The 26,102-nt window shown below is 46.3% G+C and overlaps 1 protein-coding gene across 5 annotated transcripts in view; it reads left to right on the forward strand.

Annotated features, from left to right (window-relative positions):
* HELZ (helicase with zinc finger) overlaps positions 1-26,102 on the forward strand; it is a 114,322-nt gene that overhangs the window by 58,025 nt on the left and 30,195 nt on the right. For 4 of the 5 annotated variants that reach the window (XM_075579967.1, XM_075579970.1, XM_075579968.1 and 1 more), the window contains exons 19-24: positions 3,908-4,055; positions 6,281-6,464; positions 7,405-7,633; positions 11,029-11,230; positions 17,797-17,845; positions 18,303-18,487. In XM_075579967.1, the coding sequence (XP_075436082.1) occupies positions 3,908-4,055; positions 6,281-6,464; positions 7,405-7,633; positions 11,029-11,230; positions 17,797-17,845; positions 18,303-18,487 (997 nt within the window). The remainder of the gene's footprint in view (positions 1-3,907; positions 4,056-6,280; positions 6,465-7,404; positions 7,634-11,028; positions 11,231-17,796; positions 17,846-18,302; positions 18,488-26,102) is intronic. The other variant, XM_075579971.1, reaches the window with a different exon arrangement.

The following is a 26,102-nucleotide window of genomic DNA, read 5'->3' on the forward strand; positions in this document are numbered from 1 at the left end:
CTCCATTGGGAGAAAAGCGCTATCTGAAATAAAGTTATTATTGAACTGGGTGAACAGTTTTGTGTAATAAGCTGTTTACCAGTCATCCCTTCGAGCATTGAAGAGGCGTATACTGTCCATCTTGGTCACTTCTGTATACTGTCCAACTATTACTATATACTGCTCCATCATGTATACCGTCCACCATTTCTCTCAAGAGCTTCTAGCTTGTATTTTCCAATCATATCCAACAGAGAAATCTAAGCCAACATTTCTTTATTATTAAAGTGTCTACTATTTCTTCTCTCTCTTCCCCTCTCCTTTTTCACTCTTTCCCTCTCCTTTTTCACTCTTTCCCTCTCCTCTTTCGGCTCTTTGCCTCTCCTCTTTCGCTCTTTCTCTCTCCTCTTTCACTCTCCTCTTTCGCTCTTTCCCTCTCCTCTTTCCCTCTCCTTTTTCGCTCTTTCCCTCCTTTTTCGCTCTTTCCCTCCTTTTTCGCTCTTTCCCTCCTTTTTCGCTCTTTCCCTCTCCTTTCGCTCTTTCCCTCTCCTTTCGCTCTTTCCCTCTCCTTTCGCTCTTTCCCTCTCCTCTTTCGCTCTTTCCCTCTCCTCTTTCGCTCTTTCCCTCTCCTCTTTCGCTCTTTCCCTCTCCTCTTTCGCTCTTTCCCTCTCCTCTTTCGCTCTTTCCCTCTCCTCTTTCGCTCTTTCCCTCTCCTCTTTCGCTCTTTCCCTCTCCTCTTTCGCTCTTTCCCTCTCCTCTTTCGCTCTTTCCCTCTCCTCTTTCGCTCTTTCCCTCTCCTCTTTCGCTCTTTCCCTCTCCTCTTTCGCTCTTTCCCTCTCCTCTTTCGCTCTTTCCCTCTCCTCTTTCGCTCTTTCCCTCTCCTCTTTCGCTCTTTCCCTCTCCTCTTTCGCTCTTTCCCTCTCCTCTTTCGCTCTTTCCCTCTCCTCTTTCGCTCTTTCCCTCTCCTCTTTCGCTCTTTCCCTCTCCTCTTTCGCTCTTTCCCTCTCCTCTTTCGCTCTTTCCCTCTCCTCTTTCGCTCTTTCACTCCTTCTTTCGCTCTTCCCCTCTCCTTTTTCGCTCTTTCCCTCTCCTCTTTCGCTCTTTCCCTCTCCTCTTTCGCTCTTTCCCTCTCCTCTTTCGCTCTTTCCCTCTCCTCTTTCGCTCTTTCCCTCTCCTTTTTCGCTCTTCCCCTCTCCTTTTTCGCTCTTCCCCTCTCCTTTTTCGCTCTTCCCCTCTCCTTTTTCGCTCTTCCCCTCTCCTTTTTCGCTCTTCCCCTCTCCTTTTTCGCTCTTCCCCTCTCCTTTTTCGCTCTTCCCCTCTCCTCTTTCGCTCTTTCCCCTCTCCTCTTTCGCTCTTTCCCCTCTCCTCTTTCGCTCTTTCCCCTCTCCTCTTTCGCTCTTTCCCTCTCCTTTCGCTCTTTCCCTCTCCTTTCGCTCTTTCCCTCTCCTTTCGCTCTTTCCCTCTCCTTTCGCTCTTTCCCTCTCCTTTCGCTCTTTCCCTCTCCTCTTTCGCTCTTTCCCTCTCCTCTTTCGCTCTTTCCCTCTCCTCTTTCGCTCTTTCCCTCTCCTCTTTCGCTCTTTCCCTCTCCTCTTTCGCTCTTTCCCTCTCCTCTTTCGCTCTTTCCCTCTCCTCTTTCGCTCTTTCCCTCTCCTCTTTCGCTCTTTCCCTCTCCTCTTTCGCTCTTTCCCTCTCCTCTTTCGCTCTTTCCCTCTCCTTCTTTCGCTCTTTCACTCCTTCTTTCGCTCTTTCACTCCTTCTTTCGCTCTTCCCCTCTCCTCTTTCGCTCTTTCCCTCTCCTCTTTCGCTCTTTCCCTCTCCTCTTTCGCTCTTCCCCTCTCCTCTTTCGCTCTTCCCCTCTCCTTTTTCGCTCTTCCCCTCTCCTTTTTCGCTCTTCCCCTCTCCTTTTTCGCTCTTCCCCTCTCCTTTTTCGCTCTTCCCCTCTCCTTTTTCGCTCTTCCCCTCTCCTTTTTCGCTCTTCCCCTCTCCTTTTTCGCTCTTTCCCCTCTCCTCTTTCGCTCTTTCCCCTCTCCTCTTTCGCTCTTTCCCCTCTCCTCTTTCGCTCTTTCCCCTCTCCTCTTTCGCTCTTTCCCCTCTCCTCTTTCGCTCTTTCCCCTCTCCTCTTTCGCTCTTTCCCCTCTCCTCTTTCGCTCTTTCCCCTCTCCTCTTTCGCTCTTTCCCCTCTCCTCTTTCGCTCTTTCCCTCTCCTCTTTCGCTCTTTCCCTCTCCTCTTTCGCTCTTTCCCTCTCCTCTTTCGCTCTTTCCCTCTCCTCTTTCCCTCTTTCCCTCTCCTCTTTCCCTCTTTCCCTCTCTTCTTTCCCTCTTTCCCTCTCTTCTTTCCCTCTCCTCTTTCCCTCTTTCCCTCTCTTCTTTCCCTCTCCTCTTTCCCTCTTTCCCTCTCCTCTTTCCCTCTCCTCTTTCGCTCTTTCCCTCTCCTCTTTCGCTCTTTCCCTCTCTTCTTTCCCTCTCCTCTTTCCCTCTTTCCCTCTCCTCTTTCCCTCTCCTCTTTCGCTCTTTCACTCTCCTCTTTCGCTCTTTCACTCCTTCTTTTGCTCTTCCCCTCTCCTTTTTCGCTCTTCCCCTCTCCTTTTTCGCTCTTCAACTCTCCTTTTTCGCTCTTCCCCTCTACTTTTTCGCTCTTCCCCTCTCCTCTTTCCCTCTCCTCTTTCCCTCTTTCCCTCTCCTCTTTCCCTCTTTCCCTCTCCTCTTTCCCTCTCCCCCTCTCCTCTTTCCCTCTCCTCTTTCGCTCTTTCCCTCTCCTCTTTCGCTCTTTCACTCCTTCTTTTGCTCTTCCCCTCTCCTTTTTCGCTCTTCCCCTCTCCTTTTTCGCTCTTCAACTCTCCTTTTTCGCTCTTCCCCTCTACTTTTTACTCTTTCCCTCTCTTCTTTCGCTCTTTCCCTCTCCTCTTTCGCTCTTTCCCTCTCCTCTTTCGCTCTTTCCCTCTTTCCCTCTCCTCTTTCCCTCTTTCCCTCTCCTCTTTCCCTCTCCTCTTTCCCTCTTTCCCTCTCCTCTTTCCCTCTTTCCCTCTCCTCTTTCCCTCTCCCCCTCTCCTCTTTCCCTCTCCTCTTTCCCTCTCCTCTTTCGCTCTTTTTTCTCTTTCCCTCTTTCCTTTTTTTTTTTTAACATAAAATATCCATTATTTTAAAATCCATCATTCTGTCTGGTGAATCTTCACTTTATAAATTCCATGTCACTTGAATGTTTGAGCCAGACATAATTCACAGAGGAATAAAGCGTAAATGACAGCAATAAATCTTTGGGTGAAGAAGGCAAAACTGCTTGCTGTAGGGTTTGAAGAACATTTAATCAATGCCAGCATGGTTAATATACCCACGTGTATTGAGCAGGGGCGCTCAACTTCAGTCCTCAAGACCACCCCCACCAGGTCAGGTTTTCAGGATATCCCTGCTTCAGCACAGACGGCTCAATCAGTGGCTCAGCCAAAGACTGAGCCACCTGTACTGAAGCATAGACTGAGCCACCTGTGCTGAAGCAGGGATATCCTGAAAACCTGACCTATTGGGGGGGGGGGGGGGGAGTTCTTGAGGACTGGAATTGAGAACCCCTGATATAAAGTATTAATATAATTGAGCAAGTCTCATAATTAAACGCATACAGCGTTTCTAGCGTTTCTCCAAGGGGGGCAGATAAGAAAACATTTAGGCGTTGCTCCCCTGCTGTGGAGAACAGTATAGGCAGTGTCCTATATCACACACGAACTGCCAATAGCAGGTGAAGTCAAATGGACCATGAGACCTAGGATTGTACTGCAAGCTTCTGCGAGTAAAGAACCGGAAACTCGTGGGCAAGATGCCCCCGGCTCCTGCATTAGGAATGTGTCGCGTGCCAATCTGGCAACTACTTTGCACAACATCAGCATTTGGCTCGGGTGTCCCATTCTGTGTTTATTTCCCCCCCCCCCCCCAACAGCTACACATCCGAGTTGTTCTATGAGGGAAAGCTGATGGCGAGCGGTAAGCAGCCAGCGCACAAAGACTTTTATCCTCTGACGTTCTTCACGGCGCGAGGAGAGGACGTCCAGGAGAAGAACAGTACCGCTTTTTACAACAACGCGGAGGTACGGAGCACACGTGATGGGAATAGGGTCTGCGGTCTAACACCAGATGGGGAAATGGGCCAAAGGGGCTCCTAAGTGCGATTCTGTGTTTCCTGTGCTATCTCTTTGTTATTTCAGGGGCGGCCAACTGCAGTCCTCAAGGGCCACCAACAGATCAGGTTTTAAAGACATCCCTGCTTCAGCACAGGTGGCTCAATCAGTGTCTTCGAGTGAACCACTGATTGAGCCACCTGTGCTGAATCATGGATATCCTTAAAACCTGACCTGTTGGTGGCCCTTGAGGACTGCAGTTGGCCACCCCCTGCTCTTATTTACTGGTATTACTGGGACATTTAGAAAGGTATTTGTAGATATAGGAAGACCTATATATCACCTGCGCTCCTCCTTTTGTGAAGTACGCTGCTGGTAAAAGGACTGGCCGTACATATATGGAAAACGAAGAACAGATCCTGCGTTCCTACCAATTTGGGCTAAAATATACCAGTGACGTTTACATTTAGAACCTACGTCTGTGCGACAAAGGAGTCATTTGGTTGCATCTTTCGATCAAAACAGGATTCAAGCCGCCAGACTCATCACGGATGGATCACGCCCAAATTGGTAGCAGCGCAGGATCTGTTCTTTTGTTTTCCATATTTGTAGATATAGCTAGCTAGGGATCCTGTGACGCTGGACACACTACACCCTTACTGTACGAATGGTATTGGTTTCTATATGTGGGCGGTGAAGAGGGCACAGGGTGTGCTCTCAAAAAATGCATCCACTTTGTTGCACACCACCAAAATAAATAAAATATAACTTTTATTAGGGGAGAAGGTTACATAAAACATATATCACTATATACACCAAAAGACAGGGGTGCCCAATGCTACATCCAATTGACAGAACATATAAAGAAATAAGTATAAAGTTTAAATACTTCAATAATAATATTTAGTTAAACCCTTTGGCCAAAGCGTCATAAGCCTGCATACCACGTCAAGGTATAACCAAAATTAAAGCAGGTCCGACACTACACTGTGAACCCTTCCTGTTACCTCTGTATGAGAGGAAAGAACCATAGTAGGTCCTGTTCTTGCAGCAAAGTGAAAAGACCTCCCAAGTTAAAGAGGTGAGGAGGAGTGAGCTCTGGGGAGAGGTGCCACCTACTTCCACACAGCTGTTACCAGTCAGAAATTGATTAACACACATTCCCAGCTAGCTCACACTCCCACACCCACCACATCATGAATAGGAGCAGTGATTAAAAATATATTGAGTATGAGGCGGCGTTGCTACTTAGCTTCTCTATTTAAACTGGTTGAAAGAATACCAGGTAGGAAGCAGTTAGTATAAAAAAAATGATGGTTAATACATGCCATCATCACAAAATAGTGAGGCATAAGCGACTTAAGTAGGTTGTGAATCGCTAAGTTCGCAATATCAACCTATAATGACGACCAAAGATAACGTCACCAAGAAGTAAGGCCACAAGGGGAGATAATTAGCTGATAAAACTGTAGAGATGGTCACCAAGATGTATTTAAACAGGTGAGCCAACATGTATAGTAATATAATATGCCTATAGAGATGAATGGAATTCAGCACAGTCAGAATATAGGACTGGCAACTCCACACTGATGAAATAAACAGCTGGACAGAGGATTAATTCCACCTTATGGATACGCTAGATACAGTGTTTAGCAGGGTGACACAATGCTGTGAGCTGTATAAGGAAATCCAGCAATGAAGGTAAGTATACACCCTAACACAGCACATAAAGTAGCCAGAATAGTAATATCTCTGCTAATAAGTCCGTGTGTCAACCAGTGAGTGGAGACCAACTGGTCAACTTTTGTTTTGTCCAGTATACCCAATTCACAATGTGCACCTGCCATTCACGATAATTATTTATAGGTATTGTTTGGTCCATTAGTTAGGAGATTTAGTTGATCATTGGCCTCCCTGTGTCCTTTGATGGACTGAAGAGGATAACGAAATATAGATTGTGCGAAGTAAGCTGTGATTCATTCTGTTAATTTAAGCAGAAGGCAGCATTCTGCATGAAGGTAACAATCCGGATATTTAGTAATATGTCCATGTACTGTAGAAGGCCAAGTAGCTGCATACTTTCTTCCTACAGTTAGTTTTGTAAATGGTTACGAGCATGTCAGTGATTCTACAGTACAAGTGGAAATGCTCCTCTATTAATACCAAATATGTTTAATGCGGATTCTTCTTCCAAGGTTTTTGAAGTGGTAGAACGCGTGGAGGAGTTGAGAAGAAAATGGCCAGTGGCCTGGGGAAAACTAGATGACGGGAGCATCGGAGTCGTCACCCCCTATGCGGATCAAGTATTCCGGATCCGCGCAGAGTTACGGAAGAAGCGCCTGTCGGAAGTCAGCGTAGAAAGAGTACTGAATGTTCAGGGTAGGCATGAAAGAGCTTTCCAATGCAATACTGGCAGGGTACAATTTAATGGAAAGGCACCGTAGATCTTTCCTTAATATGAATATTAGAATAACCATGTTGACATCAATGAAAGATGAGTTTGTGGGGATAGTTCACAGAAAAGCCTCAAACTGTGCGGTATCTGTGTCTCGCCCAAGTTTCCCAACACTGCTCTAGTAACATCCAGATAAGCACACCAAGCATCGCGCTTGAACAAGTAAGTCACCTAAGGTTTATATACAGTAGGTAAACCTGAGTGAGGTAGGACAGAATTAGAAGACCCACTAACAAGAAACCCTGTGTTGGACCGTTTGGGTTTGGGATTGAGGCACTAAATCTTCTTAGATGCCTCTAACCTGAAATGTGTATACACTTAATAATAATAATAACTTTTATTTCATATAGCGCTTTTCTCCCAATGGGACACAAAGCGCGCCATGATTATTGTATAGCGTGCAGTGCGCAGCACATAGGAATGTTACAGGCCCTGCCCCGCAGAGCTTACACTATATGTTTTTGCTGCCTGAGGCACAGGGAGATAAAGTGACTTGCCCCAGACACAGGGATTTGATCCAGACTCCCCTGCTTCACACACTGTGTAATTGTTATCAGAGTCAGTGTCTTTACTCGCTGAGCCGCTCCTTCAGCAAGTCTTGTGATAGTAAGAAGGTTAGTATTGGGTACAAAGAAGTAACAGGTTTTATTTTAACATAGCAAACACTGGCTGGTAATTAACCCACATGATATTGCTTATTAAACCATATTCTATTTCTATTGTTGAACGGCACAGAACACTCTCTTAAAGCGGCAGCCCCTTTCTGGCGTGCCAGACCCCATAACGTTTTTAGCGACTTCGTGGGGGACCCAGAGGGTTGATGTACAAGCGACGAGCTGACTTTGTAACACTTTGTGTCTGCAGGGAAGCAGTTCCGAGTTCTGTTTCTCAGCACCGTCCGAACGCGGCACACTTGCAAACACAAGCAGACCCCAATCAAAAGGAAGGAGCAGCTCTTGGAAGATTCCACAGAAGACCTGGACTACGGCTTTCTATCCAACTATAAACTCCTCAACACCGCCATCACTCGGGCCCAGTCTCTGGTGGCTGTGGTTGGAGATCCCATAGCTCTGTGTTCCATCGGAAGATGCAGGTACGGTCATTGTATCTTTATTGGGTCGTATATACTCGTTATTTTTTGTTTTGAAAATGCCTGTTTAAATAAAACGGCAACACTACATTTGAGCTGTTCAGCCTTCAATTGGGATGAAAGCATGTAAACATGTATGTAGCAGAGGAAGGCGTGTTCCCCTAGTTCGTAATTGCACACGAACGCTGCAGTAAGTGAATGCTTGATGACCGCTGCCGCCACTTTGTATGCCGACCAGTGCATTTGCAAATGGCGTCATTACACAGGACGTGAAGCCGAGAAGAGGCGAGCAGGAGACACGGGAGCAAAAGAGTAGAGCAGGAGGGCATTTATTCCATGGTCAGGGTTACATAGTAGATGAGGTTGAAAAAAGACATACGTCCATCAAGTTCAACCTATGCTAAAATGTAGACAGATACTTTATCCCATATCCGTAGTTACAGTATATTGATCCAGAGGAAAGTAAACAAAATCTTATACGAGTACAAAGAAATTATTTCCCGGCTCCAATAATGGAGATTACTCCCTGGATCAACATCCTTCCCATGTTTAATTATTTGGTATATCCCTGTATACCTTTCCTTTCTAAAAAGATATCTATTGTATCTGCCATCACAGTCTCCATGGGTAATGAATCCCACGTTTTAACTGCCCTTACTGTAATGAACCCTTTGCTGCTAGCTTATCAGTATGTGCTACAGACATGTAACGCAACCGGATATCTTGGGCGCTGTAACTCCACTGAACAAGAAAAATCTAACTAATGGTTTCTGCTAACAACCTGCAGCTAATTGGGCCCGTAATAAATGGATGTACGTGGACATGGAGGAGGAAATGTGAGACTGATGGGATATTATTGGCAGATAAAGAGCTTAAGTCTTCAAAGGGAGGGGGGTGCGTGAGCATGGACACGCGGTGATGATCACAGAGCTAGCCTGCGGCCTGCATTTCCTAAACCCAACACATTACTGACAGCGAGCCGCTGACAATAAGGCTCAGCAGACTGGCTGACTCAGCTGTCGCGGTTTCATTTGACGTTGTTTGATTTCCTTTGTTGGGTGTTGCTGCTAATCGATTATTTCAGGTGAATCGCAAGCATTTGGAAGTTTGCTATTGAGTGTAAAATAGGCAGCGTTGGTTTAGAACAGGGGTCGGCAACCTGGGGGTCCCGTGTCACATGCGGCTCTTCCCGCCCCTACATGCGGCTCTCGCCCCTACACGCGGCTCTTCCCATGCCACATGCGGCTCTCGCAGGTTGTCGCTCGCCAGCTGCTGCCTCTCTCACTCACTGCTAAAAGAGCTTTTCTATTGGCTGGCGGCTTAATAACCGTATCGATTATTCAAATGCAGGCACATTAGCCCGACTACCTCCTTGAAACGGTGAATGGGTGAAAAAATGCCATCTCTTATCCCTGCTACAAACCATTGCTTGCATTGAATTGCTTGAAATGACTTGTAGTTCAGCTAGCAGAAAGATTATACTTTTATGAAAAGTGATCATTTTTCATTTTTAAGGTTAATAAACAGACTTAGAGCAGAAGTTTGGCATGTTTAAAAATATGACGACATTATAAATAAGGAAAAGAAACAGCTGGCGATGGCAAAATAAAGCCAAATAATGTACATAACGATCATCTCATAATGAAATATAATGAGGGTTACGGTTGGTCCCATATATTAATTTACCACCAAAGTTAAAGCTCCCCGTTTGCTTATTACATCCTCATTTGCATGTCTGATCTCATTAAGGGTAGCTAATTATGAGTGGTGCTTAATGACTTTGTTTGAAGTCGTGCCGTACCCTTTGGGGATCCGGAGAGTTTAGCTGGATGCCCCCCTTTGTGGAAACCAAATGCTGTTGTGAGAAAGCAACTCTTCTATTGATTAAAGATATGTTATTTTTGCCAATTACCATCACACTTATTGTAAGGCTGCGGTCCCAGTGCGAGGTATGCGCTGCGCAAACACCGCCCCTCTGTGGGGCTGGTCCCAGTACGCACCTCCGCGCGAGATGTGCAGCCGCGCTGTACTACCGTTTCCCCCAAAGACAATCAAATTGAAATTAGAAGTTGCGACGGAGGGGTGGCCACGCCCCCACCGGCGGTTCAGCCAATGCGGGCGAACCAGTCGCGTGAGGTCACGCCCCTGGATTCAGTTTGCATATGCTGCGACTGTCCCCATATATTGGTAATCTCGCTCACGCGGTGAGATTGACATTACACTAAGAAGAAATAACAAGGTCATCCGGGTTTAAATCCGCGTTGCAGGCTTCCGCAGAGACGGCTGTAGAGAGAATCAGAGTTGTAACAAGACAGTGTTTAAAGGGCAGCTTGCCAAGCTGCTAGAATGTTAAATATCTGATATAAAAACGCCACACTTCTGAATGCACTTTTGGCAAGAAGACCAATGTGGTATCTGTCCTGGCCTCTGCCATAGCTGGGTAGTGATTTTCTTTGCATATGTAAGTGACTAATGAGCGGATTCACTTGCAAATGAGCATAATTTGCAAACGCATGCGCTTCTTGTAACCGCAGAGTTTTCTTGTTTTTGTTCCTACCACCATTTTGCTCTGATTTTGAGTCAAATTACACTAGAATAGGACTTGTTGCAAAACCACATGTTTCCAACGGTAACAAAATTCACCGTAAAATAGAACCTAAATTGCTGTTGGGCTGCGTACACGCGTCCGCGACAGCCGCATCACGTGAGCGGTTCAGCCAATGAGGGCAAACCAGCCTGGTGACGTCACGGCCACGTGCGCGCCTGCACTATGGACAATGCCTTAGTCTGAAGCAGGGGTGGCCAACTCCAGTCCTCAAGGGTTAACCAACAGGCCAGGTTTTCAGGATATCCCTGCTTCAGCACAGGTAGCTCCAGTCTTTGACTGAGCCACTAATTGAGCCACGTGTGAAGCAAGGATGTCCTGAAAACCTGACCTGTTGGTAGCCCTTGAGGACTGGAGTTGGCCACTCCTGGTCTGGAGAGTAAGACTTCCATTGTGCAAACTCCGTACCATCTGTTATCCACGTTAAATATCACGTGGCTGTCTTCTTTATTTAAAGCACCTGTTAAGCCACGAATCCAGTGGTGAGAAATCCTTATTTTCCATTGTTGCCATGTTGGATACCTCCCCCCCCCCCCCTACTTTCTTAAGTAAATACCTAGTGTCTTTAAGAGTTTAAATACGTGTGTGACCTGATGCTACAATAGATGATGGATTTAAGTGGCAGTGATGATTAAAAGTGGTTGTATTTTATATAACTGCTGCAGAGATAAATTGTGGGAGGTTAAATTTGCTTCCAGAACTGAACCACTGTCACTGGAACGGCTGGTCTTCCCCCCCCCCCCCCTGTCGCCTGAGCAAACGGTGTCCTAACCCCCCAATGTTTGTTTTGCAGGAAGTTTTGGGAGCAGTTCATCACGATCTGCCACGAGAATAAAAGCCTCCACGGGATCACATTCGAACAGATCAAATCTCAGCTGGAGGCCTTGGAGTTGAAGAAGACCTATGTGCTGAATCCATTGGCGCCAGAATTTATTCCACGAGCGCTAAGGCAGCAGCATTCAGGGAACGCCAGCAAGCAGCAGTCCCCGCCGAAGGTAACGCTGCTCAATGAAAGTTGTTGGGACAGACGTTCTTGTGGCAAAAGCTTTAAAGATGCCATCCTTTTTGATAAATAGATGTGAGGGTCATGTGTTATAAAGCGGCAACCAATCCCCAAAAGCCTGTAGGCGGTTTAACTCGTATAACGTTAATATATTGCACCCGCAGCACTTCCGGCTCTTTAAAAACAACACAAAGTGCGTGCGTGTCAGTTTCGCAAATCATGATTTTCGCAACCTCTAGTGTCTGAGGTTACCATTGTAACCGGTAGGCAGCACTGGGCTCTGGGGAGAGCTTCATTTTAACCTCCTTGTATTTCAAACCTATATCTCCTGAACTATGCATCCGATTTGACAAAATAAAGACAGTGTTGGAAAAAGGAAGAACAGATCTCTTAAAGTCTGATATATGATATATTTGAACAGTGTGTGTGATGTGCAGTGTGTTGATATACTGTGATTTTATTAGCTTTATTTGTATGCTGCATAAGCTCTGACATGCTCGTCCATATTTACTCAGTGGTGCTATGGCTCCAGAAGACATCTTGGGGACCATTTACTTTAACTGTCCGCAAGGTGTCTTGGGACAGGGGTTCGCAACTCCAGTCCTCAAGACACCCCCAACAGGTCAGGTTTTTAAGGATATCCCAGCTTCAGCACAGGTGGCTCAATCAGTCCCTGCTTCAGCACAGGTGGCTAAATCAGTAGCTCGGTCTTGGACTGAGCCACTGATTGATACACCTGTCCTGAAGCTGGGATATCCTTAAAAACCTGACCTGTTTGGGGGGGGTCTTGAGTACTGGAGTTGAGCGCCCCTGTTTTATGGCGTTAGCACTACTTAGTAAATCTGTCACTTTTTGCTCTTTTATACTTTCCCGAGACGGCACAAAGTGCCGCCGGTTTTGCTGCACAGTGATTGAATTTGTATGATGTGATTACGAATTCAATATTGTTAGATAAATACTTCTCTCGTTGTCGAGTCCCTTTTGATCGATGTATTCTGTAGCTTGGACTGCATTTTGCATCAGCCTTAAAGCCATTAAATGCACCCGTTTGCCTATCCCGAGAGGAGACCCGTTCCCGTGCAGATGGGCTTTTTTCGTGTCGCTAATTGTTCTTGTTCCTGGGTTCTGCACAAGGAGTATTTCAGAAGACTTCTATTAACGGCGGGATTAAACCGAGTAATGCGGGGTATTGCCCCCTTTCTGGCGCAGCAACCAGCAAAACGAGCGCGAGACCCCACGTCTCGCTTTGATACATCACGGCCTATACATTGTGACTTTTAAGCCGGTTTTGCAAGAGATTGTAATCCAGATGCGGTTCGTTGGTAATTTCCACCTTGGCGGGGAGTATTTCCTTACATCCCCTGACTATTGTTGTATTCGAGTAAAACTTCCCCAAACCCGAAGCATTTACATATTTCTGTCGAAGTCTCCCTGATCCTGTTTTGTTTAATCTTCCAGTTATCCCGCTGAAATATTACTTCCTGAGCGAATCAATGTTGGCTTCCATTGTAAATGTTCACAGGCTTTCTCCTTCCCTCCCCTTCACTGCATTTAAATCGCTTACAACATCCATTCTTCTTGGGAAAACGCTCCCTACACATGCATGGCCCTTGACTTTTGTCATGTGGATGTTAAGTGTAGGGTCTACATCTGAAATGCTTGTTTCCGAGGTGCTCTTGCTAAGGTGAACGCCTTTCCGTGTAGCCTCAGGCCGAGTCCATAGAAGGACAGGCCGCGCTGAGCCCCTGCATCCTCAATGAGGATGCCTTGAGAGGGGGCTCACGCGAGCGTCCGCAGGCGTGCTGAGGAGTTTGATTTTTCAGCCGCCAGCCAAGCTGTTTTTCAGCGCACTGTCGGCTGAAAACATCCAATCAGCGGGGAGCAGCGTCAACGTCACGGCGCCGTGACGTTGACGTCGGTGCGTCGCGGGCGATTGGCCCAGCGACGTCACTGCCCCGCCTCCCTCGGTCTCCCCCCCGCCTCCGATCGCGCCCGCTGGCTCGCCTGCATGGGCATGAAATCGCGCAAATTTCAGCAGGCGAGCGTCAGCGCGGCTCCAAACTCCTCACCCCTCTATGGCCCCAGCCTTATTGTCACCTCCTCTGCTTATTCGAGCTGAGTGGCGGAATACGTAGCGGACTTCCTCCAATCCCTGGTTGTCCCAACGGCTCAGAGATAACTTGACCAGAAAGTTATAGTGCGAGCAGCTGCTCATGTCCACATTCGTGTCATTTTCTGTTTGGAGGTGCTCAAGAAGTCTGTTCTTGGTGAATAGGCTGCACGTTTGCAGGCTGCAGATCTAATACACAGACTGTTCGTGCCAATTTATCATGAACAGACATCGTTTTAGGTTGCATTTAACAACAACACCAACAACTTTATTTCATATAGCGCTTTTCTCCTAATGGGACTCAAAGCGCGTTACAATGACAGTATATTGCGTTGTATGCAGCACATAGGGTTCTTACAGACACAGTCCCTGCCCAGATGAGCTAGGGCAGTGGTTCCCAACTCCAGTCCTCAAGGACCACTAAAAGTGCAGGTTATAAGGCAATCCTCTCATTAGCACAGGTGGCCCAATCATTGTGACTGAACCACCTGGGCTCAAGCTGGGGTATCCTTAAAACCTGCACTGTTACTGGTCCTTGAGGACTGGCTTTGGGTCCCACTGAGCTAGGGAATCCTATCGGGTAACTAAAACGGAGCACAGCAGCAAAAGATGAAAGGGCTACAATGCGTTGACTAAATGAAAAACAGTTTAATGAATGGAGTGACGACAAGGCATAAGTAAGAGTAAGCATTGGGAAATGCGTGAAACGCGTTGGTTATCTTATCCTTACCTATGCCTTGTTGTCAGTCCATTCATTAAACTGTTTTTAATGTATTCAACGTATTGTAGCATTTTCATCTTTTGCTGCTGTGCTCAGTTTTTTGCACCTGATTGGATTCCCTGTGTTGTGCTCTCAGCGTGAGGCACGCACCTGGAACGGATGGCACTATACTGTGAGTACTTCTACATTCTTCCCACATCATTGTCCACAGACTGTGGGAGGAAGACTGTTATATATTATATAAGAAGCTCTAGGATGGTGATCCATTTAGGAAGAGAACCAGATAGTGCTGTTATTTAACAGATACCTACTGCATTATCAACCATTGGACATTGTGTACACGCCCTGCAATTTGAGCAAGATTCTTCTTTAATAGACACCATACTCACTGATGCCTTTGTAGTCCTTCTGCAAGCAAGTTTATACATTATAGACTGTTACTTTGTATTCAAGATCCGGAAGCACTGATGAACGGAACTTTGTTTCCATTTCGTATATTGAGCTTACAATCTATGTTTTTGGTGCCTGAGGCAAAGGGAGATAAAGTGACTTGCCCAAGGTCACAAGGAGCCGACACCGGGAATTGAACCAGGTTCCCCTGCTTCACACTCAGTGCCATTGTTTAGAGTCCGTGCCTTTCTCTAGTAATCTTTGTACTAGAGCAGTGGTTTTTAACCTTTGTTTGGTTAAGGAACCCTATAATTATATTCAGTGTTCGACAAACCTATACATTTGCTCGCCCCGGGCGAGTGGATTTAACCCCCGGGCGAGTAAATATTGGCCCAAGCAGCACACGTTTGGTACTAGGTGGCGAGTAGATTTTTTTGTGTGGCGAGTAGATTTTTTGGTGATTTGTCAACCACTGATTATATTGTGCAATTCTGAGGAACCCCAACCCTCTCTAATAGTGCGTCAGAGATCAGATGCATTGTAAGGAACCCCAACCCTCTCTAATAGTGCGTCTGAGATCAGATGCATTGTAAGGAACCCCAACCCTCTCTAATAGCGAGTCTGAGATCAGATGCATTGTAAGGAACCCCAACCCTCTCTAATAGCGCGTCTGAGATCAGATGCATTGTAAGGAACCCCAACCCTCTCTAATAGCGCGTCTGAGATCAGATGCATTGTAAGGAACCCCAACCCTCTCTAATAGCGCGTCTGTGATCAGATGCATTGTAAGGAACCCCAACCCTCTCTAATAGCGCGTCTGTGATCAGATGCATTGTAAGGAACCCCAACCCTCTCTAATAGCGCGCCTGAGATCAGATGCATTGTAAATTCTTCTGTATTTGGTACAATTTTCAAATGACCTGGAAATTGCAGGGAACCCTTTAGGGGCGCCCTGGGGAACCCAATGGGTCCTCGGTACCCCTTTTGTGAAACACTGTGCTAGAGAGAGTCCAAGATGGGCTGTAGGTGGCAAATAAAAAGTTTGAAGGAGAGGGATTATTATACGATACAATATTGTATGTGAATATTGTATGTGTAATGAGGTTTTATGTTTGCCCAATCACATAAGGAAATGCTGAAATCTAGTTTTACCAAATACCGCGTACTACTAAAGAAAATAATTCCAGATTGTGTATAGGAGAACTAAGCTGCAATAGAAAACTTTACAAGTGCTTAACATGTGCTTAACATGTGAACCTTTTAACGATTTGATCTATCGTCGGTTGCAAGGTTCAGGTTTTTAAAAACCAAACCTGATGAATACGTTCGGAATAAAGGTAATTGTTAAACACATTTCCACAGACTATATTTGAATTGCTGTCACTTGTAAATGCCACGCACAATTATGTACTTGCACTATTGCATCCACGTTGTGCCTAGGCAATGCCCCTCTAATTTATCCCATGGTGACATCTTCATGTTGTGACTCAAAAACAAGTTTGACATGTACTTTGGATTTACCTCCCTTGGACCCAAAGTCCCCAGCTCTGTGACCTTTTCCCTTCAATTCTGCTGCAATTGTGTTAGGAGTATCAAATGAGCATGTTCTATAAGGCAGGGGGGGGCTCAACTCCAGTCCTCAAGCCCCCCCAAGAAGTCAGGTTTTCAGAATTTCTCCGCTTCAGCACAGATGATGCACTTGAAGACTGAGCCAATGCTTGAGCCACCTGTGCTGAAGCAGGGATATCATTAAAACCTGACTGGTTAGGGGGTGGTGGGGGAGGGGTCATGAAGACGGGAGTTGAGACCCCCTGCTGTAAGGCATACCAATGTAGTATATAGAGCAGGGACCTTCAGCCGGTGCTGCGCGGGCCAAGTCTTGTACCACAAACGGGCTTGATGTGGCCCTTGGACTCTGCTCCTGCTAATTTAATGCCAGTTGCTTCAGCATCTTAAAGCTGCAGTTCAGTCAATATCCTGCATGTGTGTTTTTTTTAATAAATCAGTTCTGTAGTAAGAAAAAATACTTTTAGCATTTTCTGTTTAAAAAAAAACAACTTTTAAAGACCAATTTTCTTGTATTCTATTTTAACAGCCATTTGCTAAGGCACTGCCCCTTCATATCCTGTCACAAGCCCTGGCACACCCCTTTGTCAGCCCTGCCCTCCCTCTAGCACATGCCAGTGCAGGAGTGCTCATGAATATTCATGAGCTTCCACTGCCAGTCAAGCAGATTATAAACAAATGCCAGCTTTTAATATGTCACCAAATTTCGACCTATCAATACATGGAAAAAGAATTGAGCTGCAGCTATACAGTTCTTTAGGTAATTAGAGATTGCACACATGAAACTATTGAAGTAAAAAAATAAATAAATAAATAAATAAAAAAAAAAAGACTGAACTGCAGCTTTAAGTGGTGAAACTTACTTGTAGAATAAGTTAATGTAAAAAAACAAAAAACAAAATTACATACATACATACATACATACATACATACATGGCAAAATGTTCCAATATAATTATTTCATCACAAATTAAATGACAACACGCTTGGGGGCCCTTTTGCTCGTAAATCTTTTCTGATCCAGCCACTTTAGAGAACCTAGTGGAAGTGCCCTGATATGGAGTGTTTCATATTAGCACGTTGTGAAGTGCAGAATACAATAAGCCTTCGTGTATCAGGAGACGTGAAGATTTGTTGGGTGGGTGAGCACTTCTTAATGGACAAAACTGGAATGTTCGAGGGACTACTGAGGAGAATGAAAGGCCACGAGTGAAACATAAAGAGACTTGACGTTTTCAGAGATTGTGTGTAAATTACATCTGTGAAGAACTAGTGTGTGAATTCAATAACTCTGAGTGCCATGGCCCCCTTCGAGAACTGGCGATCCCAGAACCGGTCCATCGTTAGTGGTGGAACAGAAGGGGGGGGGGAGTCGTCCTCTTCCGTTCCACTTCCTTTAAGATCACGTTGATCTCCCCTACGAAAACGAGCAGTTAGATTATGCCGTCCTCCTGGAGTACCAGACCCTACGTCCTTGCGCACCCAAAGGGTTAAATGCATATACGGTGTATGCCAGCGGGCATGACATCAAGACACGTCAGTGCGCCATGTTTGTAAGAGATATCCCGTTTTTGTTGGCGGTAGATGGACCACAGTTTGTTTGACCAACACGGAGTTAGAACCTTCCAAATCCGGCACAAAGCCATGATGGTTTGATGAACACACAATTGCATTACAACTAACATTCATTTTCGGAGACTACAACTCAATGTGTGTGTCTTGGTGTGAGTAAATTTAAACTGGATTTTGATGCTGAATGTTTCTTTTCAAGGGTAAAGGCCATCATAATCAAAGCGACCACTTCCAAGGTGATGGACTGGGTAAGTGATTGTAACACCGCGCTGGCAGGAAAAAAAAAAGGAGGTTTATGTTCTATTCTTGTGATTGGCATCTTTACAAAAAAACATTACTAGTAAACCGCTAGAGACCTAAACCGATCAAGCCCGTTTCTTGCGTTCAAAAAGTTTATTACCAAGGTCCACCTTTCCATTCTCCAAGGAGCCTTGAAAAAAGCGGAAACTTTCACCTTGTTAATAAACTTTTTGCATTTTTGCATAAGTCCTGGTGTGCCTGCTATTACTGTCTGTTATATCCAATTTCTTAGCAGCTAAAGCACACCAATAGTACACCATTTTTTAGTAAAGTGCCACTATAATCAATGATTTATATATATATCCTACAGAAACGGGATGCAACGGGTTATTGTGAATATTGACAGTATATTTGTGCCATGCACTTTTTATTGAAAGCACGTTGTTATATTTGTCTGCTATTCAGTTCAGCCGAATCCGTCTGTTCTCATTGGCAATCCTATCCGAGCGTACACCCCTCCCCTCGGACCTCACGCAAACCTGGGCAAATCTCCAAGCCCCGTGCAAAGAATAGACCCGCACACTGGCACCAGTATCCTGTATGTACCTGCGGTCTACGGAGGGAATATGGTCATGTCTGTGCCTTTACCTGTAAGTAATATGAACGGTCACTCTGTGATAACGACATTAACGTGGGCTGTGTAGTTAATCCTGAGACGCTGTACATTCCATTGACTTGAAACAGCGTTTCCGTGTGTTACTGCCTGATCGCATAACCCCCTGCATCAGAGCATAACCCCCTGCATCACAGCATAACTCCCTGCATCACAGCATAACTCCCTGCATCAGAGCATAACCCCCTGCATCAGAGCATAACCCCCTGCATCAGAGCATAACCCCCTGCATCAGAGCATAACCCCCTGCACCACAGCCTAACCCCCTGCACCACAGCCTAACCCCCTGCACCACAGCCTAACCCCCTGCACCACAGCCTAACCCCCTGCACCAGAGCATAACCCCCTGCATCAGAGCATAACCCCCTGCATCAGAGCATAACCCCCTGCATCAGAGCATAACCCCCTGCATCAGAGCATAACCCCCTGCATCAGAGCATAACCCCCTGCATCAGAGCATAACCCCCTGCATCAGAGCATAACCCCCTGCATCAGAGCATAACCCCCTGCATCAGAGCATAACCCCCTAAGAGGACTGGATTTAACCCTGTGATGCAGTTGAGACACTCCTGAATCTTTGTTTTAATCCTGTAGGCCAGAAACCCATCACTTGTTATTGTGACCTCCCATTCTCATTCCCTTTCTGTTTTGGAGAGGTGCTGTGTTGACGTAAAATAATTTTTCAGGGACTCCTTAAAATATCCACAGTTGATAATTTTTAGCACTAACGTACAAATCCATCATTATGTCCCCCAACTGTGCTTTAACCAAGGCTTAGTCTGTGTGATAGACGGCCTGTGAGGCTGCATGCATCCTATTAAACATCTTTATTAATGTAATGAGTATAATAATACACATACACACTATATATGTTTAATAATAGTACCTGAAGATCCTTGGGGTGGCCTTCTTCCACCAGTGGATCGTCTTCGGGCGGATGATAGATAGATATATATATCTATCTATCTATACCATCGCCACACCATCCCTCTACTGCTGGCTAAAGGCCTCCCTAAGGATCTTCCAGATACTGCGGTTGCAAGCCACTCTTACCCCTGTGTTACCAACAGATGTTCTCATTGCATCCTCCCATCTTACCACACCATATATAATGTTCACATCTATCAAACACATGTTACTGGCAGAGAGGAATGTTATATGGCACTTTATTGCGAGCCCTGGATATCTTGCCGAAGGGTTGTTAAAACGTCGCCCCTGCCTGTTTGGGATTTTAGTGTTCAATGCAAACCTTACTGTTTGATTTCCATCGAAGGCGATATTGTTCTATTCCAGGAAGTCATAGGATGGTTTGCAATAGCCCTTTGTGTTCCAGGGGGGTTCAAAGCATTGCTAGTCTGACGGTGTCGCTCCCTCTGCGTGTGTAGTACTGCATACACTAGCAGCACTCTTGGATATACTAGTTTCTGTCTCTTTTTTTTAAAATCTTTTAAACGGACATTTGTTCCATTTGTGAATTGTAAAAAGCCTCTGAATTTGCAGTGATAAGATATTTATAAATGTGAGAAGGGGGATTCTGCCTGCTCTGTGATTCTGCTCGTCCGCCCCATCCTTCTTCCCCTCATGCCATCATCCTTCTTCCACCTCGTACCCATCATCCTTCTTCCCCCCTCGTGCCATCATCCTTCTTCCCCCTCGTGCCATCATCCTTCTTCCCCCCCGTACCCATCATCCTTCTCCCCCCCTCGTTCCATCATCCTTCTCCACCCCCTTTTGCCATCATCCTTCTCCCCCTCCTTGTGCCATCATCCTTCTCCACCCCCTCGTGCCATTACTTCCCCTTCGTGCCATCATCCTTCTTCCCCTTCGTGCCATCATCCTTCTTCCCCTTCGTGCCATCATCCTTCTTCTCCTTCGTGCCATCACTTCCCCTCTTGCCATCATCCTTCCCCCCCCCTCGTTCCATCATCCTTCTCCCCCCCTTGTGCCATCATCCTTCTCCCCCCCTTGTGCCATCATCCTTCTCCCCCCTTGTGCCATCATCCTTCTCCCCCCTTGTGCCATCATCCTTCTCCCCCCTTGTGCCATCATCCTTCTCCCCCCTTGTGCCATCATCCTTCTCCCTCCCCTCGTGCCATCATCCTTCTTCCCCCCCTCGTGCCATCATCCTTCTTCCCCCCCCTCGTGCCATCATCCTTCCCCCCCTCGTGCCATTACTTCCCCTCGTGCCATCATCCTTCTTCCCCCTCGTCCCATCATCCTTCTCCCCCCTTGTGCCATCATCCTTCTCCCTCCCCTCGTGCCATCATCCTTCTCCCTCCCCTCGTGCCATCATCCTTCTCCCTCCCCTCGTGCCATCATCCTTCTTCCCCCACGTCCCATCATCCTTCTTCCCCTTCGTGCCATCATCCTTCTTCCCCCCCCCTCGTTCCATCATCCTTCTCCCCCCCCTTGTGCCATCATCCTTCTCCCCCCCCTCGTGCCATCATCCTTCCCCCCCTCGTGCCATTACTTCCCCTCGTGCCATCATCCTTCTTACCCCCCTCGTGCCATTACTTCCCCTCGTGCCATCATCCTTCTTCCCCTTCGTGCCATCATCCTTCTTCCCCCCCTCCCCTCTTGCCATCACCCTTCTTCCCCCCCTCCCCTCGTGCCATCATCCTTCTTCCTCTTCATGCCATCACTTCCCCCTCGTGCCATCCCCTGGAATGGATGTTTCATGTTTGGAACAAGACGCGAGGAGGAAATGTACATGGTTACTGTAATGCTTTTATTTCCCCCTCGTGTTACTTTGACGCCTTGCTTGACACATCTCTGGTGAGAAACCGTTGTAGAATAAAACGCATTAAGAGATGTGGTCCCAACCTCTGGGTCTTCATGAAAACTTTTAATAATCCCTAAGGGATGTGGTTATATCACAAGTAACAGAGAGAGACTTTCTGCTTTGACAATCTATGATGTAGGGGAAGAATTGGGCCAATTGTTTGTCAGCTCATAGATCCAAATGTTTAGTGACATCTCCGTGGCGGCCTGCTAGTATGACACTTTATTCTCTCTCGCTGCTCTTTAGCATGCTTTAACTGATTTGCTGCCACAGAGATATTGACGTGGGAAGTATCGATCTAAACCCCTATTTAATATGCCGTGAAGTAGTCTTTCCCACGCTGTAGAAGAGCTCGGCCCCATTGAGTTGAATGGGTCTACAATCTTCCCCAGGACGGGGAAGACCACTAAACAGCAAATTGAAAAGGGGGCTTTAATGTTACTTGCCTCACTCTGCGGCAAATATCATAACGGGTAAAAAAAAAAGAAGTCCTTTCCCTGTGTTACCGGGGAGTTGTGTGTTGTTGTTTAGAAGGGATTTGTAAGTGCAGCCGGATTTTGTTGGTCTTCATGACCTGGGGCGAAGAAGCTTTAGAAGTCGTACCCCTTTAACGCGCGTACTCCCGAGACACAGGCAGATCGTAACATGCCCAAGGTCACAAGAGGAGCCGACACCTGGGATTTAAACTGGGTTTAAAGGCACATTCATGCTGTCGTGTTTATTTCCACCAGGGCAAGAGTTCTGCCGGTGGCTTCTGAAATGCTGCTCACTTGCAGGGCCTCTTAAAGCAACAGCCCACCTCGGCCCCCAACAACCTTATTTTCAGCTCTGTGGAACCCCTTGTTCATGAGATACGTACTGCTGACGGTAGTGTGTTGCTGGCGGTTTAAATCTCCCACGTCACGCGGACCATCGATGTTATTGCTTCTTGTTGGAGGCATTTAAATACTAGGACAGGGGTGGCCAACTCCAGTCATCACGGGCCACCAGGAGGTCAGGTTTTCAGGATATCCCTGCTTCAGCACAGGTAAAGACTGAGCCACTGAGTAAAGACTGAGCACAGGTAAAGACTGAGCCACTGTGCTGAAGCAGGATATCTGGGAAACCTGGTCTGTTTGTGGCCCGTAATGACTCGAGTTGTCTCCCCTGACCTAGGAAGTGCTTCCGGTATCTTCACGTTTTAGTATCTCAGGAACCAGAGAATCCCCAGAGCTGAAATTGGCTTGGGGAAAAGTACCCTGGCTCCTGGTCCATCTTGGTAAAGAAAAAGGGTTGGGGGCCAGGGTGGGACTTCCTGATGCATATGGAGAGAGATCAAAGTGTCAGAACTACAGCATATATTTACTCTCTTAGTTACATAGTAGATGAGGTTGAAAAACGGCATCTTGGGAGGTCTTTCATTTCCTGTCTCGGTTATTGGCAATCATTCAGCAGTGACTGATCCATCTTCCACACGCTGATGGCCTCCTAATTGTAGATTCCTTCCTGCATCCTAGAAATGGGATTTCAAAGTGTCCTTTAGGGCACCATTTCTGGGAACTCAAATCTGACCTTTTATTCAAAGTGACAATGACGGGCAACTTTTGTGAGCTTCGTCAATATCTTCCGTTACGTGAATCTATCGTGAAAGCCTCCTGTCACCTTTCATTCCAGAGAGAAACCCGGTAATTGGGATGATACATTCAAAGTAAATGTAGTTTGTAAATTGTGTGTGTGTGTATATATGTGTGTGTGTATATACATACATATATATATATATATATATATACATATATATATATATATATATATATATATATACACACACACACACACACACACACACACACACACACACACACACACACACACACACACACACACACACACACACACGTTGACAAATCACCAAAAAATCTACTCGCCACCTAGTACCAAACGTGTGCTGCTTGGGCCAATATTTACTCGCCCGGGGGTTAAATCCACTCGCCCGGGGCGAGCAAATGTATAGGTTTGTCGAACACTGTATACACACACACACACACACACACACACACACACACACACACACACACACACACACCAGATGTGATGTAGGTATCTGTACCGTGTTAGCCGATCGTAATAATCAAAAACGAATACACGATACCGTTCTGTGGCTAACTAAATGCTTTTATTTGTGCGAGCTTTCGAGATACAGCAGGGCCCTGCTTCTCGGCGCTCCCTTTTTGGCAATCCACCGATACGGCGGGGCCGAGTAGGGGGGCGCCATGTCCGCGCATGCGCAGAACGGGCCGGCCCGGGGTCGCACATGCTCGGAATGGAGGGGTTTCCTTCTGTCGCGCATGCGCAGAATGGCACATTGCCGGTCTGCGCATCTAACGCAAATCGCCGGTTCCACTTTCCGGCGATTTTTCGCTTGACGGCGGGTCCTCAGAACGGAACCCGCCGTATTAGTGGGGCCATCCTGTACACTGATCTCTTGTAACACCGCCGGAAGAAGAGCTCAGGGTACCTCGAAAGCTCGCACAAATAAAAGCACACAACGGTATCGAGTATTCGTTTTTGATTGTGTATTTAACGTAATGCATGATGTCTCTGGAAAGAGCCTTCGTTGTTTGTTCTGTTCTTCCCTGCTTAGGAAAGTACATCTGTAATAAGATGAACATGTCTGATTTGTAGATATCAGAAATGATCTTCAGTAACTATTGGCAGGGAAGCGGCAATCTCGGGGATTTTATGGGGCAGTTATTCAAAACGCGGGTTTCGCAACGTGTCTCCCAGGTTTGCCCAAGCAAATCTGTAATGGCGGACCCCAAGCAGTATAGCGGGTTCCTGAGCCCGTGTGGGGTCTGTGCACTTAGGCCGCCAACGGCACCTTGGTGTGAGTGGTATATATGGCTGTTACGTACAGCCGGAGCTTCCAAAGTCACTCCCCACAATGCTTTGCAACCACAGCAGCAAGGTGTTGTGGGGAGTGACTTTGGAAGCTGTATACCACCCCATGCTGCCTACACACACTGAGGGGCAGTTTTGGCCTTATGCGTGTTTCCCCCACGCGCTCAGGACACTATACTGCCTGCAATCACTCACACAGTGTTAGCCATAGTCTGAGGAGTCGGCAATAAGATGTATTCATTCGAATTTGGGGAAATATTTCTAGCAGGAGGAGCTCAGTGTAAAAAAAGGTTAAGCAGCGCTTGTATAGCAGCAACGGCAAAACCACGCGCTCTGGGCCATAATTCCAATTAATGCTCCAGTGGGTTTTCCATTACAACTTTGGTAAATAATTGTCGCTTTGCCATTAAATATACATGCTTGTTTATTTTTTACCATAAAATGTTAAATCACGTTTTGTAGCTATAGGATTCTTAAACAAAATAACACTTTTGAAAAGAATGTTTTGTTTGTTGATGTCACAAAAAAAAAGATCTGGATAAATCAAACTGGTGGAGTGATAGGCAGCGGGTCTTCATCATTTATTTATTCGCGGTTCAGTAAAATGTATGACTACCGACAAGAAATGTCGTTTTCTACTTGTCTCTGTAATATACAGCATATCAAAGGAACTATACGCGGCGTTCACCAAAGTACCAAACAGGGACACGTTTAAATACAATAGTTACTAGGATCCACGCGATAATAAAAGTGAAGGATTTTAGTGTGCCACAAAACCCTGCATTTCTTCACTCCATCACGGAGTTATTGCTCTGACTCGTTGTCATTCTGATTATAGCGCTAGCTTAAAAAGCTGTTGATCATTTCCAACCTTTACATGGCTAATTTAGGTCTTTTTATTTAATTTTGACAAACGGAGCACCCTTCTGCTTATTTTACTTTCCTACATAATATGTTGGACTTTTGTGCTAGCCCAGGGGCGGCCAACTCCAGTCCTCAAGGGCCACCAGTCGGTCGGGTTTTAAGGATATCCCTGCTAAAGCACAGATGGCTCAATCGGTGACTGAGCCACCTGTGCTGAAGCTGGGACTGATTGAGCCACCTGTGCTGAAGCAGAGATATCCTGATAACCTGATCTGTTGGTAGTCCTTGATGGCTGGAGTTGGCCACCTCTGGTCTGTAATCTGCTGTACACGCTGAAACATTATTGAGCTGGTTAACGGCAAAAGCCGTGAAGCCAAGTGAACAAAAACTGCTTTGGCTTTGGTTACAGGTAATGTGGCAGTCACCAGTAATGAAGGATACAATCTAAATCTCACCGAGTTGGGGATCAAGCCAGAGGGGGCATTGAGTTTCTACGAAAGGTTGCTGCTTTAACCCTTTGGGTGCCCTATAGTGGTAGCTACTGTACCACATCACGAGGTGTAGCACTGCCAGGGCCCCACAATGTGTTACCCAAACATGTTTTTTTGCCTAGTTCCCTAGCAGTTTGACCGGACAAGGAACGGGAGAGCAGATGACTCTTCCGATCGCTTGATTGCAATGTACCGGAGGGGTCGTGACACTCTGTTATAATAGTGTTTTTAATAATGGTATTCATATTTGAAACCTTAATTCTGGTACTACTTGTAGTAGTAGGTAGAAGCCAGTAGCCAGTAATGGATCACTTTGCATTGCTATCAAAGAGCCTTCAGGTTATGTTTGGTCATACTGTTCTCTTAAGCGTATTATACATCTTGTTTTAGTTCCATGCTTCTCCTTCAGCAATGCACGTGTCCCAGCAATAATGGATTAGGCCTCGACCAGGCAGGGAGCTGGAGCTCGTGTGCTGCGCCCGCGATTCGTAGGCCTGGGGGCGTGGCCACGATGTCACGGAGCTGGTTCGCCCTCGTTGGGCGAACCGCTCACGTGACGCGCTCGCGAGCGGCAAATT

Source organism: Ascaphus truei, chromosome 22, assembly GCF_040206685.1.
Source record: "Ascaphus truei isolate aAscTru1 chromosome 22, aAscTru1.hap1, whole genome shotgun sequence".
In the NCBI taxonomy this organism is placed as follows: domain Eukaryota; kingdom Metazoa; phylum Chordata; class Amphibia; order Anura; family Ascaphidae; genus Ascaphus; species Ascaphus truei.